General features: G+C 60.4%; 1 protein-coding gene across 1 annotated transcript in view; it reads right to left on the bottom strand.

Annotated features, from left to right (window-relative positions):
- DNAH17 (dynein axonemal heavy chain 17) overlaps window positions 1–12,265 on the bottom strand; it is an 86,840-nt gene that overhangs the window by 1,603 nt on the left and 72,972 nt on the right. The window contains exons 71-78 of the mRNA XM_071219274.1: window positions 11,759–11,907; window positions 10,755–10,882; window positions 9,784–10,011; window positions 5,973–6,164; window positions 2,535–2,714; window positions 1,996–2,178; window positions 745–927; window positions 233–376 (exon numbers count right to left, since the gene is read on the bottom strand). Of these exons, the coding sequence (XP_071075375.1) occupies window positions 233–376; window positions 745–927; window positions 1,996–2,178; window positions 2,535–2,714; window positions 5,973–6,164; window positions 9,784–10,011; window positions 10,755–10,882; window positions 11,759–11,907 (1,387 nt within the window). The remainder of the gene's footprint in view (window positions 1–232; window positions 377–744; window positions 928–1,995; window positions 2,179–2,534; window positions 2,715–5,972; window positions 6,165–9,783; window positions 10,012–10,754; window positions 10,883–11,758; window positions 11,908–12,265) is intronic.

A 12,265-nucleotide genomic window follows, 5' to 3' on the forward strand; every position in this document is an offset into this window, starting at 1 on the left:
TCACCCTGCCGCTTCCAGAAGGCATGGCGGCTTCCTGAACCGTGTCGCCGCCAGCTCTCTGCTGCTGGGTGGGGGGGGGAGCTGCTTGCGCTTCCGGCCCACTGCGGTCTTCCCTTCAGAGGCAGGCCCGCGTCGCCGGCCCGCTCTGATGGAGGCCAGGCCAGCACCCCCGGCTCAGCCCCGCTCCTGCCAGCTCTGGGGTGCGCCGAGGGGCAGGGAACGCGGTGCTCACCCTGATGCGCAGCAGCAGGTCGGCGTACCAGGCCGCCAGGCCCATCATGGAGGGGTAGGCTCGGGCCACCCACGTGTCGGGCACGGTGTCGTAGAACAGAGCGGTGGACAGGTCTTCCATGTCGGTCGTGATGGTCAGCTCCCCCTGAGGGACAGACAGACAGACTCGTCGCAGAGCTGGTCAGTCACAGGCCATGTTTCGCCAGCTCCAGGCAGGGCGGGGCACCACCCATGTATGTGGTGAGGATGTAGCTGCATGCGGGGTGTGGGTCACCGTGCCCCTGCTGCGGACGCCCCGCAGTGGCCACACTGGTGCCTCCTGCTGGGGACAGCCTGCTCTGGATGCCCATAGCTCCACGCCTGAGAAGGCGGGGCTGAAACTGGAGGGTTGAGCCGCCCAGTCGCCTGCAGACGGTAGTTTGTTTTGCAGTCGAGGCGGTGAGTCAGCCTGCGGTGGCCAGCCGATCCCTACGGCGTGTCCCGGGGCCCAGCTGGCCCCTACATGTCTTTTACCTTCAGCCCCAAGTTCAGCTCCTTTAGCGAACGACGCATCTCGTTGGTTAGGATGTTCATTCGCTCACATTCCTGAAAGGCGACCACCACGTAGGGGGTCTTCTCGGCCGCCTTTGCCATGATCTCGGCCATGTTGAACATCTCCGGGGTCTTCTCGAGGATCTCATCCAGCACGGCCTTCACCTGGAAGTCGGTCCCCAGCAACCCTGTCACTGCCCTTGTCCGCCCTCCAGCATCAGGGTCGGGGAGCCCACCCCCAGTTCCAGCCCTGAATCTGGGAGTAAAGACAATGGAGTGCCCGAAAAACGGGGCCACATCTGACAAGGGGAAAGGAGTCTCGGCTAACAGGCTGAGTGAGTGTCGTGGCCTTCAGACACTCAGCCTCCTCCCCTGTGGGAGGTCCCCAGATGGTCCTGGGGTGGGGCTTTGTCCTCTGTGTTGGCTGTCGGCGGGGACAGGCCTGCACAATGGCCAGGTGCATTCCCTGCCCGTCAGAGGACTTCTGGTTCCCATCATTAGACCAAGAAAGTGGTCACGGGGCCTAATAGCACTCAGGGTCTTCCAGGCAAGAATGTGGTCTCTAGCCCTGGCTGGTGTGGCTCAGTGGACTGAGTGCCAGCCTGCGAACCAAAAGGTTGCCAGTTCAATTCCCAGTCAGGGCACAAGCCTGGGCTGTGGGCCCTGTCCCCAGTTGGGGGCGCACAAGAGGCAACCACACATTGATGTTTCTCTCCCTTTCTCCCTCCCTTCCCCTCTCTCTAAAAATAAATAAAGACCTTAAAAAAAAAAAGAATTTGGTCTCTTTACCTGGAAGCCCACGACTTAGCTGGTTTTCAGTAGCGCTCGTCCAGCACATGTTACAAAAGGGCAGAGGGGTGACCAGAGGGGTGATTCTGCTGAGATGGCTGAGGTGGGCCAGCCACATGGGAACGCACCAAACGCCCTGACGTCCTCAGAGCTGCTCTGCTGCCCTGAGTGTTGACAGGGCCGCCCACCCTCACCACCTGAGCGCCTCTGGAGGGGCCGTCCCGTGACAGCCTGCTGCTGCCATCCCGGGGTTTGCGTGCAGAGGGTGTGGCTGGGCAGGGGCAGGAGCTCTGCCCTGGAGTCTCTGGTTCTGAGGTCTGAGTGTGGTTGCTGACCAGTTCTGAGGGGCGCTGCCAATGGGGGCGCACTTTGTGGCCCCTGGGGCTGAGCCCTGCCCATCCCTGTCCCTGTCCCTGTTGCTGGCACGGAGCATCAGGCTCCTACCTTCTCCTCACGAGACACGCCGGTGCCAGCGCCCGAGTCCGTCTCCTTAGGCTGCATTTCCAGAACAGTGCGGAACAGCTTCTCCGAGGTGACCGTCAAAAAGCCAATCTCTGCGTTGGGGTGCAGGCCGTACAGGTAGGGGCTTTCGGGGGGCAGGTTCTCGTTGATGTACTCGTGGTACCCCTGAGAAGGGTGGCAGGTCAGCAGGCTGCCCAGGCAGACCTGTGCGGGCTGGGGTCTTCCTACCGGAACGTTCTGCCCCATCTCGCCCTCTGCACACACCCACGGCCCCCGACCCTCCTTCCTTGGACGCTCGCCTTTGCTCCCCAGCTACTGAACTAACCTTCCCCTCCCCCGCCCCCTGCCCAGAAGCTGCATTTCAGACCCTTGTCAGGTTCCCTGACTTCTGGCTCAATGACTGATGTTCCACTGGAGGGGTCTCCCCAGGGTGTCGGCCAGGATGCCATTCCTTCTGGCACCAGGAGTCCAGAGTTAGTCCCTGTTTAACGGGTGGTCCGTCTTCGGGAAGCGCTCCTCACCTTGTAATCCAGGTTGGGGGGGATCTGAAACCCGGGGGCCAGCTGGACCTCCCCCTCCAGCATCTCCGGCCGGACGTACTCCAACAGGTAGGTCCTGCAGAGCCGCCGGTCCCAGTCGTCAGTGATGTGGCCGCCGTACATGATCTCTCCGAAAAGGTAGCGGAGGTCGTCCCAGGGCACCTTGCGAGAGAGGATGGAGGCCGTGGGGGGAGTGCCTGGGCCTCCATCTGCATCCGCGTGAGGCCGGCTCCCACACAGCAGCCTCTTCCGTGTCCATCAGTGTCACCTGCTTCCCTCATCACCAGGCCCAGGGCGCGCCTCCTCCCTGCCCCGCCGCTCCACCATGTCTGACTTGGGTGTCAGGGGACATCCCCTGGCTCTCTGCACTTTGTGACTTCCCCAGAGCTCTGCTTGTGTCCCCTGTCCCTCCAGCCCCAGCTCACTCCTCTGCAGTTTCCTCCTGTGTGGGCCATGCTCCAAGGTGTGGGGCCCCCTGTGACTCCGTCCCTCCCCCTCCACTTCCAGCAAAGCAGTTCAATGCTACAGCAGCCGGGGTTTGACTCCCGAGCACTGTGTGGCGCTCTGGCCGTGAAGTCCAGCTCGTCTGGTCTGGGGATGGGCCTCTCTTCGGGTCTCATGGATGGTGCCCCGGCCCCCAGTCTCCTCTCGCATCCCTCTGCTCCCAGCAGCTCTGCACCCACGCAGCCTCAGGGCAAGCATGTGACCGACGACCAGAACCTGGACTCCCCAGGGCTCATGGAGCACAAACCCAGCTGTGCAGGCGGTGGGACCCTGCTGGCAGCGTGTGATGACACGGTTGTCCTGGCCGTCCAGGTCCCAGAGTCCAGCCAAGCGAACCAACTTGGTAGCCTATCGGCTGCCCATTGCCTGCCCGTCTCTACACTCGTCCAGCCCCTCCCCGTCCTTCCTGCCGCTTGCTTGTGACACCCCCTCCGGCCACTCCCGGAACGCTGCTCATCCATCGTGATGCAGAGGCAGGGGTCGGTTCTCGAGCAGCCACGCCCTCCCTCCCGCACCGTGCCTTCGAACAGGTGGATCATGGGAGCCACGAGTGACAGCCACATGTCATTTCAGATTTTCTAGCAGCCACTTAAATAGGATTGTTCCTTCCAAAGGCGTCAGTCAGTGTGACGACTATTAGCCAGATATTTTACATTATCTTGTTCCTGCCCCCCCGAGGGCGAGGCTCTCTGGAGCTGTGGCCCCCGCAGCTCCTGCCCCCCGGTGGCTGTTTACCACATGCCGACGGATTAAAGTTCACGGAGTAAAAATGAGTCGATTAATCAGTTGTCTGGTTTGGCCTCATGAATTTTTAGTAATTTTTAGTCGTACGTAGTGTTGAGACGACGTGGTTATCCTGGGGGTGTGCTGAGTGCCTGCTTCGGCGTTTTACGTTTTACTGACTCACGTGAGGGGCGCTCCACTCCTCCTGGGGCCCCCCCACCTCCCCGCCCCCCCCAGCTGCCTCCTGGGGCCTGTCCGTCCCCTCCGAGTGGGGACAGTGGACTCACCCCAGGGACACCTGCGGGTGGAGTCTCCAGAGTGCCTGTCACACACGTCACCAGGCCCCCCACAGAGTCTGAGGACGTCTGAGTTTGTAGCGAACACTCGGGGCGGAAGGACCGAGGGACGGGGTGACGTCAGTTAACATTTCTGGGGAGTTCGGACAAAGCAAGTGCCCACCCGATGTCCCCACCTGCTCTCCCCGCTGCACCAGAGTGCAGGCTGCGGCCTGGGTCCTGGGTGTGCGTGCAGTGGGAAGGGTCCGAGTGAGCCTCTTGGAAAACTAGGAAAACCGTTCCTCCCACACGGATGGCCCCAGGGACGGCAGCCCTGACGAAGCTGCGGTGGCCAGGAATACCCTTCCCGTGGGCTGTGCGTCCATTTACGTGTGAGCGTTCGGCTCAGATCCTGTCCCAGCTGAAGTGACCACCCGCCCTGTCTGACCACTGCTGGCAGGAGACCAACGCCCTTTCCCTTCCCCCAAAGAATGGCTACAGGACCTGGGCCCCCTCGGGGGTGGGGCAGGGCGTGTAGGAAATGGCTCCTGCCCCCTGGGGCCTCCTGCTCCCCCCAGGTCTCACCTGGGAACTAAGCAAACAAACAACATTCCAAGCCCAGACGGTGACAGCTACCCTGTGAGGTGCAGTTTCCCCACCCTCTCAGGTCTAGGTGCCTAGGCTGGGGGGGGTCCCCTCTGTCAGCCAGGATGATCATAGGTCATCAGAGGTTGGTAAGCTGTGGGCCAAGGTAGTGTAGACAGCACAGGTCATCAGGGGTCACTGTGGGGCTGGGGTCCCCTCCCCGCCCTGCTTCTCAAGCTCCCTTATAATAGGGAGGGAAGCAGCAGGGCTCCTGGCCCTGGCCAGCGCTTCCCAGCTTTCCTGGCTGAACCCCCAAGGTCTGCAGCCCGGGCCATGGTCGCCAGGCTCCGGGAGGTCAGCTAGTGAGGGGTCAGAGCTGCACTTCGACCCCAGGCCCCTGGCACCAGCGCCCTTTCTGACTGTACCACAGAGGGGCGGCCTGGCCTCGGCGCTGGGAAGGGGAGCCTTCCCAGGCAAGCCCAGTGCTGCTCTGGCTGCCCATACTCCTCTCCCCCGTGTAAGAAGGTGCTGGGGCCACAGTCCTTGCCACCATTGCTTTGGGGGCCAGATGAGGAATAGGAACCCAGGACCTGTGGGCGGACAACCCTCTGCCTCCTCCCGGGGCTCAGAGGCAGGTGCTGGGGAAGCGCCCGGCTTCCCGGGGACGCGGATCCTGAGCAGGTCAGGCGAGAGGAGGTGGGAGAACTGCCCGCAGTCCTGGGAGGTGGCCACGCCCCAGGGGTCTTAGGCAGGCTGCTGGGCCGCCCAACCAGGGCACGAGCCACTCGCTGCGGGCTCAGTCCCACACCTGCCGTCACTCTGAGTCTCCGGCCGGCCTGCTTGTGCCCTCACAGCTGGAGGCCATTCCCGGAGGACGTGCCGCTTTGTTTTCCATTCTCTGCAGCGGGGGTCACCTCACTCCGCGTGCATATTCAGTAGAAATGACAGGAAGCATTCCGGTCCTTCCCGGCACTACGCTGAGGCACTGCGCTGACCGAGCACCAGCCTGTCTGCTCCCGTTCATGCCGCCCAAAGGGGCTGGGATCTCCGGGGGGGGGGTGTTGGGGGGAGCTCCACCCAGATCCCCAGACACCTGACCCTTGGGGAATGTGACAACAAGCAGAAACACCGCCCCACAGCTTGACGCTGGCAGGAGGCGGTGGCCGAGGACTGGAGCCCAGTCGTTGTATCAGGCTGGCAGGCTCCGCTTGAAGTGACCCTTCCAGTTCACATTCGTCATGGCCTTGACCCATTTGCAACATCTCTCAGACTCCGAGCAAAGACCAGGGCAAAGAGGAAGGAGGGCTGAGCTGGGCCCGGGGCCCTCCCCTACCTTGGCATTGGCTTCTAGGTAGTTGTACAGCACGTTGATGGAGATGGTGAGGTCCCCGTTGTTGAAGGGGTACGACCTGTTCCAGCCCTGGGCCCCAAACTTGCGCCTCTCGGCCACTACTGCGTGGAAGTAGCAGAGGGCAAACAGGATGCACTTGAACTCGATCTCCTTGGTGCACATCTCCAGGGTGTCCTGCAGGGGGCGCACACTCTGCGTCAGGTGGGGTCCACAGAAGGGCCGAGCTGGGACCAGAGTCCCACCTGCCAGCTGCTTCACAGAGGGTGGGATGAGGGCGGGGGGACAAAGCCACCGACCCCTCTGGTCCGTCTGTGCAAAGCCTGGGAGAGAAGACTCTCAGGACACTGATAGAAAGGGTTTTGTCACCCACGTACTGACCACAGGCCAGTCTCTGCCTGCCTGGGACACTACTCCCCAGGGGACAGCCCCAGCCTGCTTAACACTCCCCACCCTGTCCGTGCAAACAGCGCCCCACACTCTCCCTCTCAGGGGAGGCCCTGCCTGGGACTCAGGTGTGTGAGATTTTACTGATTACGATTAGTCTTTGCTAAGGGGCAGCTGCTGAACACACAGAGGCTTCTGGAAGCTCAGCTGCATCTTCTTCATCCGCTCAGCTCAGCGCTGGCAGAGCACCTGGAGCCAGAAGGGGGCGGGGGGGGCGGAGCTTCCAGTCACCACGACAGAGAGGAGCACAGGGGAAGAGGCCCCCCTCACCCCAGGGATCCTCTCCAGGTCTCAAAGGCCTGGGCGTGTTCTGCTCCCAGACCCCCCTGCACCTGGCTAATCCTGACTCACCCCCTGCTCTCAGCTGTCTCTGCTTCGGTGGCACTCACTGCCCAGCAAGCCCTGGCTTAGGTGTCCCCGGTGCCTGCCAAGCCCTGGGCACGCAGCAGCTCCCTGCCTTTGGTCCTCTGTGACTTCACTTGGACCTTGGGGGCTCCTTTAAAAGCCAGCAGGGAATGTTTAGTCAACGAATCAGCTGTTTTCGTTTATTATTTCACATATTAAATAAACCGGGTACAGAAGCTCCGCACCCTTGCACAACGAACAGCTGTGTTAGGGGCTACGGGAGGAGACGGGGCTTCTGACTCAGAAAAGTTTTAGACTCCAGCCCTGGCTGGTGTGGACCCAAAGTTCACTGGTTCGATTCCTGGTGAGGGCGCACGCCTGGGTTGTGGGCTGGGTCCCCAGCTGGGGGCGTGCGAGAGGCAACCGATCCATGTTCCTGTCCCTCTTTCTCCTTCCCTTCCCTTCTTTCTAAAATAAATAAAATCTTGCCCTGGCTGATGTGGCTCAGTGGACTGAGCGCCGGCCTGTGAACCAAGGGGTTGCTGGTTCGATTCCCAGTCAGGGCACATACCATGCCTGGGTTGCGGGCTGGGTCCCCAGTAGGGGGTAACACTCTCCTTTCCTCTTGCTGCTTCTAAGATTCTCTCCTTCTGTGTAATCTTGGGTAATGTAATTATGATGTGCCTTTGTGTGTTCCTCCTTGGGTCCAGCTTCTTTGGGACTCTCTGAGCTTCCTGGACTTCCTGGAAGTCTATTTCCTTTGCCAGATTGGGGAAGTTCTCCTTCATTATTTGTTCACATAAGTTTTCGATTTCTTGCTCTTCCTCTTATCCTTCTGGCACCCCTATGATTTGGATGTGGGAACATTTAAAGATGTCCCGGAGGTTCCTAAGCCTCTCCTCACATTTTTGAATTCTTGTTTCTTCATTCTGTTCTGGTTGAATGTTTCTTCCTTCTGGTCTAAACCATTGATTTGAGTCCCAGTTTCCTTCTTGTCACTGTTGGTTCCCTGTGTATTTTCCTTCATTTCACTTTTCATAGCCTTCACTTTTTCCTCTATTTTGCGACCATACTCAAGAATTTCTGTGAGCATCCTAAGTACCAGTGTTTTGAACTCTGCATCTGATAGGTTGGCTATCTCTTCATCGCTTAATTCTTTTTTTTAGAGTTTTGACCTGTTCTTTCATTTGGACCATATTTTTTTTGTCTTGGTGAGCCTGTTACGTGGTAAGGGGCGGAGCCTTGGGTATTTGCCAGGGCGGGGCAACACGTCACTGTGCTGTGACGCTGTCAGTGTGGGAGGGGCCCAAGAGGGAACACTGCCGTTTGCTCAGCTCTCTGCCAGCTTTCAGTCATTTCCCCACTACCACAAGCAAATTGGGCCCTTCTGGTGCTGATTCCTGGGTGGGTGGGTTTGTGTACGTTCCAGGACTCTGTGGGTCTCTCCAACGAACTCTCCTGTGAGGCTGGGAGTTTCTCCCGCTGCTGCAACCCCCACAGATTTTTATAGCCAGAGGCTTTGAGGCTTCATTTCCCCACACTGGAGCCCTGGGTTGCTCAGTCTGTCTTGCTCCCCAGTTGTTCCACCTGGTTTATCCACATGCACACGTAGGACCACCCGATTTACCAGCTGCCTTCTCGCCCACCCAGTCCTCCAGGCACTGCCTCGCCACAAATCCTCTCTGCCCAGCTGCCCGTCTCCACCCTGCCCACCAGTCTGGATGAATGTTTCTTCTTTAACTCCTTGGTTGTCGGACTTCCATACGGTTTTATTTTCTGGCAGTTGTTTTTATATTTGTTTTTTGTTTTTAAATTCGTTGTTCTTTTGGTTGTGTAAGGAGGCAAAATGTATCTACCTACATCTCCATCTTGGCCAGAAGTCCGTCTTTCTCCCTCCCTTCCCCTCTCTCTAAAAATAAATAAATAAAATCTTTGAAAAAAGGTTTTAGCCCTGGCTGGTGTGTGGCTCAGTGGATTGAGTGCCTGCCTGAGAACCAAAGAGTCGCCAGTTTGATTCCCAGTCAGGGCACATGCCTGGGTTGTGGGCCAGGTCCCCAGCTGGGGGACACATGGGAGGCAACCACACATTGATGTTTCTCTCCCTGTCTTTCTCCCTCCCTTCCCTTCTCTAAAATAAATACATTTAAAAATAAATAAATAAATAAATAAAATAAAGGTTTTAGACCCCAACTTCTCAATCAAGTGTGTGCACCCAGAAAATTGTAGCGTGGAGCAGAAGATGACAGGTGCCAGGGAAACTGGTGCTAAGGATGAGGAGAAGGGAGCCAGGACGCTAGGGAGGACAGCAGAGAGGGTGGCAGCCTGGGGCTGAGGTGTGCGTGGGAGGGAGGACTCGTGTGAGCCAAGATCCGGGCAGAAACAGAGGGGACAGGCCCTCAGATCAGGCAGGTTGAGGCCCCTGTACCCCATCCTGGAGGTCCAGGGGGCCCCGGTCAGCGTCACCCTGTGGCAGGTGGGGACCTGCTTGGGGATGGAGGGAGACCTGGACAGAGCACAGAGCCCAGCGAGGCCACGAGGAGGAAGGGTAGGGGCCAGCGGGGCCCTGTGGCCCGGCCAAGCCCACTGACCATTGCAGAACCATCCTCGGGAACTGGGCCCCTGCCTCAGGTGCCCGGACGAAGCCAAGCCCCGGACCTTGTTTACCTGGGCCGACCTTGCAGGCCCAGAAGCCGGTTAAACGTGTGCATTTCTGCTCTAAAAGCTGTGAGCGATGGGCACTCCCACGGCTCTCGGCTGAGTCTTTCAGGGACGTGTTGGCTGTGCAATGTGTGTGCGTGCGTGTCTGAGCATGCGTGTGTGCGTGTGGGCATGTGTGGGTGCATTGCAGGCGGTGTGGATGGGAGAGAACCAGAGGGGAGCGCCCTCCGAGTTCAGAGTCTGACCCCGGGCACTGCAGACCCAGCCATCCGTTTGCCCTGGGCCCCCGGAGCTGCTCAGACGGGGACAGGCCCTGGGCACACAAGCAGGCGGGAAGCCGCCCTACCTGGGTGAAGAGGTCCAGGGCCTTGTGCAAGTTGGCGTGCATGCCCGTGGGCGGCTCGTTGGTGATCTTGATGGCGTTCTCCAGGATGCCCTGGGGAATGATGTGTGCCTCCGGCGTGGGGGCGGGCTCAGCGCTGATGAACACGCGGTAGTCCTCGTGGCTGCCGGCGCTGTACCGCTCCAGCTTCTTGTCCAAGGTGCTCAGCCACCGGGCCACCAGGTGGATGTTCTGTGGCCGAGACTGGGGCTTAGCGCCCACCCACATGCTCTATTCTGCCCTGGGCCCTCAGGACAGGCCACTCGGCCATGTCTGCCGCCGACCGGGCTCTCCCTAACAGCACCTGCACTCCCCACCCTGATGTCCACCCTTATGGGGGCGCTGGGCATGCGGGGTAATTTCAGCAGAGCAGCTGCAGCCCCAGAGCTGATTCTTCTGCTCAGTTAACCCCAGACTCCAGCCTTTATCAAGCCCGCCCTGCTCGCCCTCCGCCGGCACTGGCTGAGGCCGGATGGTCCCAGCCCACCACTGGGAAGTTTGGGTAAAGGAGAAGGGACCGGGCCAGGCCCCCCAGGTGGAAGTTAGCCTCACTGTGGGCTCTGTGGGAGCAAGGTGGCCTGGAGTGAGCAGGACAGCCAGAACGAAGAGGGGCTAGGAAGCGGCGGGACCCAGGACGGGGGTCCTGCTAGGGTCCATCCGAAAAGTGAAGCACAAGCCTCCTCGCCGTTGGTTTGGGGGCAGGAGGGGCACTTTGTCACAAGTTTTTGTACGCTTAATGGTGTCTCTTCCGGGGCTCTCTGGCACAAAGCCCCGTGTCTTGGTCACCACTGAGGCATCCACACTGTCACCTGAGCAGTCCCGACGCCCCAGGGAGAGCCGAACTCGGGGTGGGCGCCTCCCACCGGTCTGTGACGGTGACCCGCATGGCCCTTGCGTGCGGGAGCCCCCCCACCCTGGAGGCCGGCGCCTGGTACCTGCAGGATGACCCAGTGGCCCTTCTCCGCAGCCACGTCCAGAGCGTCCTCGGCCACCACCTCCTGCCCCTGTCCCAGGGACACGTTGTGCAGTTTCCCGTTGTCGATGGTGAACCCCAGCCTCTTTCCTGGAAGGAAGGAAAACGGGGGAAGCCTGGGGGCAACCGGGTGACAAAGTCTGGGGCTCCCCGTCCCTCAGCTGGGACGTCCCCACGCTCCCGTGCGTTTGCCTTTATGGTGGTAAAACATACACGGCTCCAAAGCTACTGCTTTAAATGCCGCCCTAATATGCGCAGCGCGGCGACTTAGAGCTCAGCATGCTCACGGTGTCAGGCAGCCCTCTCCGGCTCCGGGACGTTCTCATCAGCCCGGGAGGAGACCCACACCCATGAAACGGTCACTCTCCACCCCTCCTCCTCCAGCTGCCGGCGGCCTCCCATCCATTTTCTGCCTGCAGATTTGCCAGTTTGGGGTGTTTCGGACCAATGGAATCATGCAGCGCGGGGACTCTGTGCCTGGCGTCTTCCCCTTGGCACCGAGTTCCCAGGGTTTATCCCTGGGCAGCACGGGAGGGCCACACTCCTTTTTCACGGCTGAGTAATATTCCACCACACAAATCGGTCGCACCGTGATTGTCCCTTTTCAGTGGAGGGACATTTGGGCCACGTCCGCCTTGTGGACGTTGCAAATGACCGACCGTCCGTGTAAAGCACTTGTTTGAACGCCTGCTTTAGTTCCTCTGGGGTCTGTGCCCAGGAGTTGGGGTGCTGGGTCGTGCGCAATCCTACGTGTAAGTCACTGACGAGCCACCATGCCACCTCCCACAGCGGCCGCACCGTCGCCCACCGTCCCCCAGTGGGGCCCTGGGCTCCCATCTCTTCCCCCTCCTCCCTGCACTTGCCACATCCAAGGGTTGTGCTAAATGCTGCCCCCTGCAGGTGGAAGGGGTCATGTCCCTGCGGTGGTTCAGATTTGCATTCCCCAGTGACCCAGGCCACACTTACCCAGGGCTTCCACGTCTTTCAGGGGGTCGACCCCCGGGGAGAGGATGAAGAAGATTGGGGTGGAGGGGCTGCTCTCCTCGTAAGACTTGGAGAACTCGACGCTCCGGCCCTCCACGAACTTGCTGCCCATCTTCTCCTCCACGAAGTTCCTGAGGGGGACACACTGGGTCAGCGTGGGCCTGGGGGGAGGGGCTGTTTTCGGGCGGACTTGCGGAAGCAGAGAAAGGCCTGCTGCCCTTGTGCAAGGGCAGGCGGGTGGGAAAGGTGTCTGCTCTGGGCCCCCTCGCCCCCGCGCGCCCGGCAAGGCGCTCTCCCTGGGGCGGCCCCGTGCGCACAGGTGAGAGACACAAGGCCAGCTGGGAGGGCACACAGGCCTCACTCAGGGCTCGCAGGTGGTCACGCCTCGGGGCCAGGAGCCCATGCCCCTCAGGGTCCAAGTGCCCCCAGGGAGGGCTCCGTTTCTAGCGCATTTCCCGTGCGCTGTGCAGACGAGGGCGGCCAAGTGGA

Source organism: Desmodus rotundus, chromosome 9, assembly GCF_022682495.2.
Source record: "Desmodus rotundus isolate HL8 chromosome 9, HLdesRot8A.1, whole genome shotgun sequence".
Lineage (NCBI taxonomy): Eukaryota > Metazoa > Chordata > Mammalia > Chiroptera > Phyllostomidae > Desmodus > Desmodus rotundus.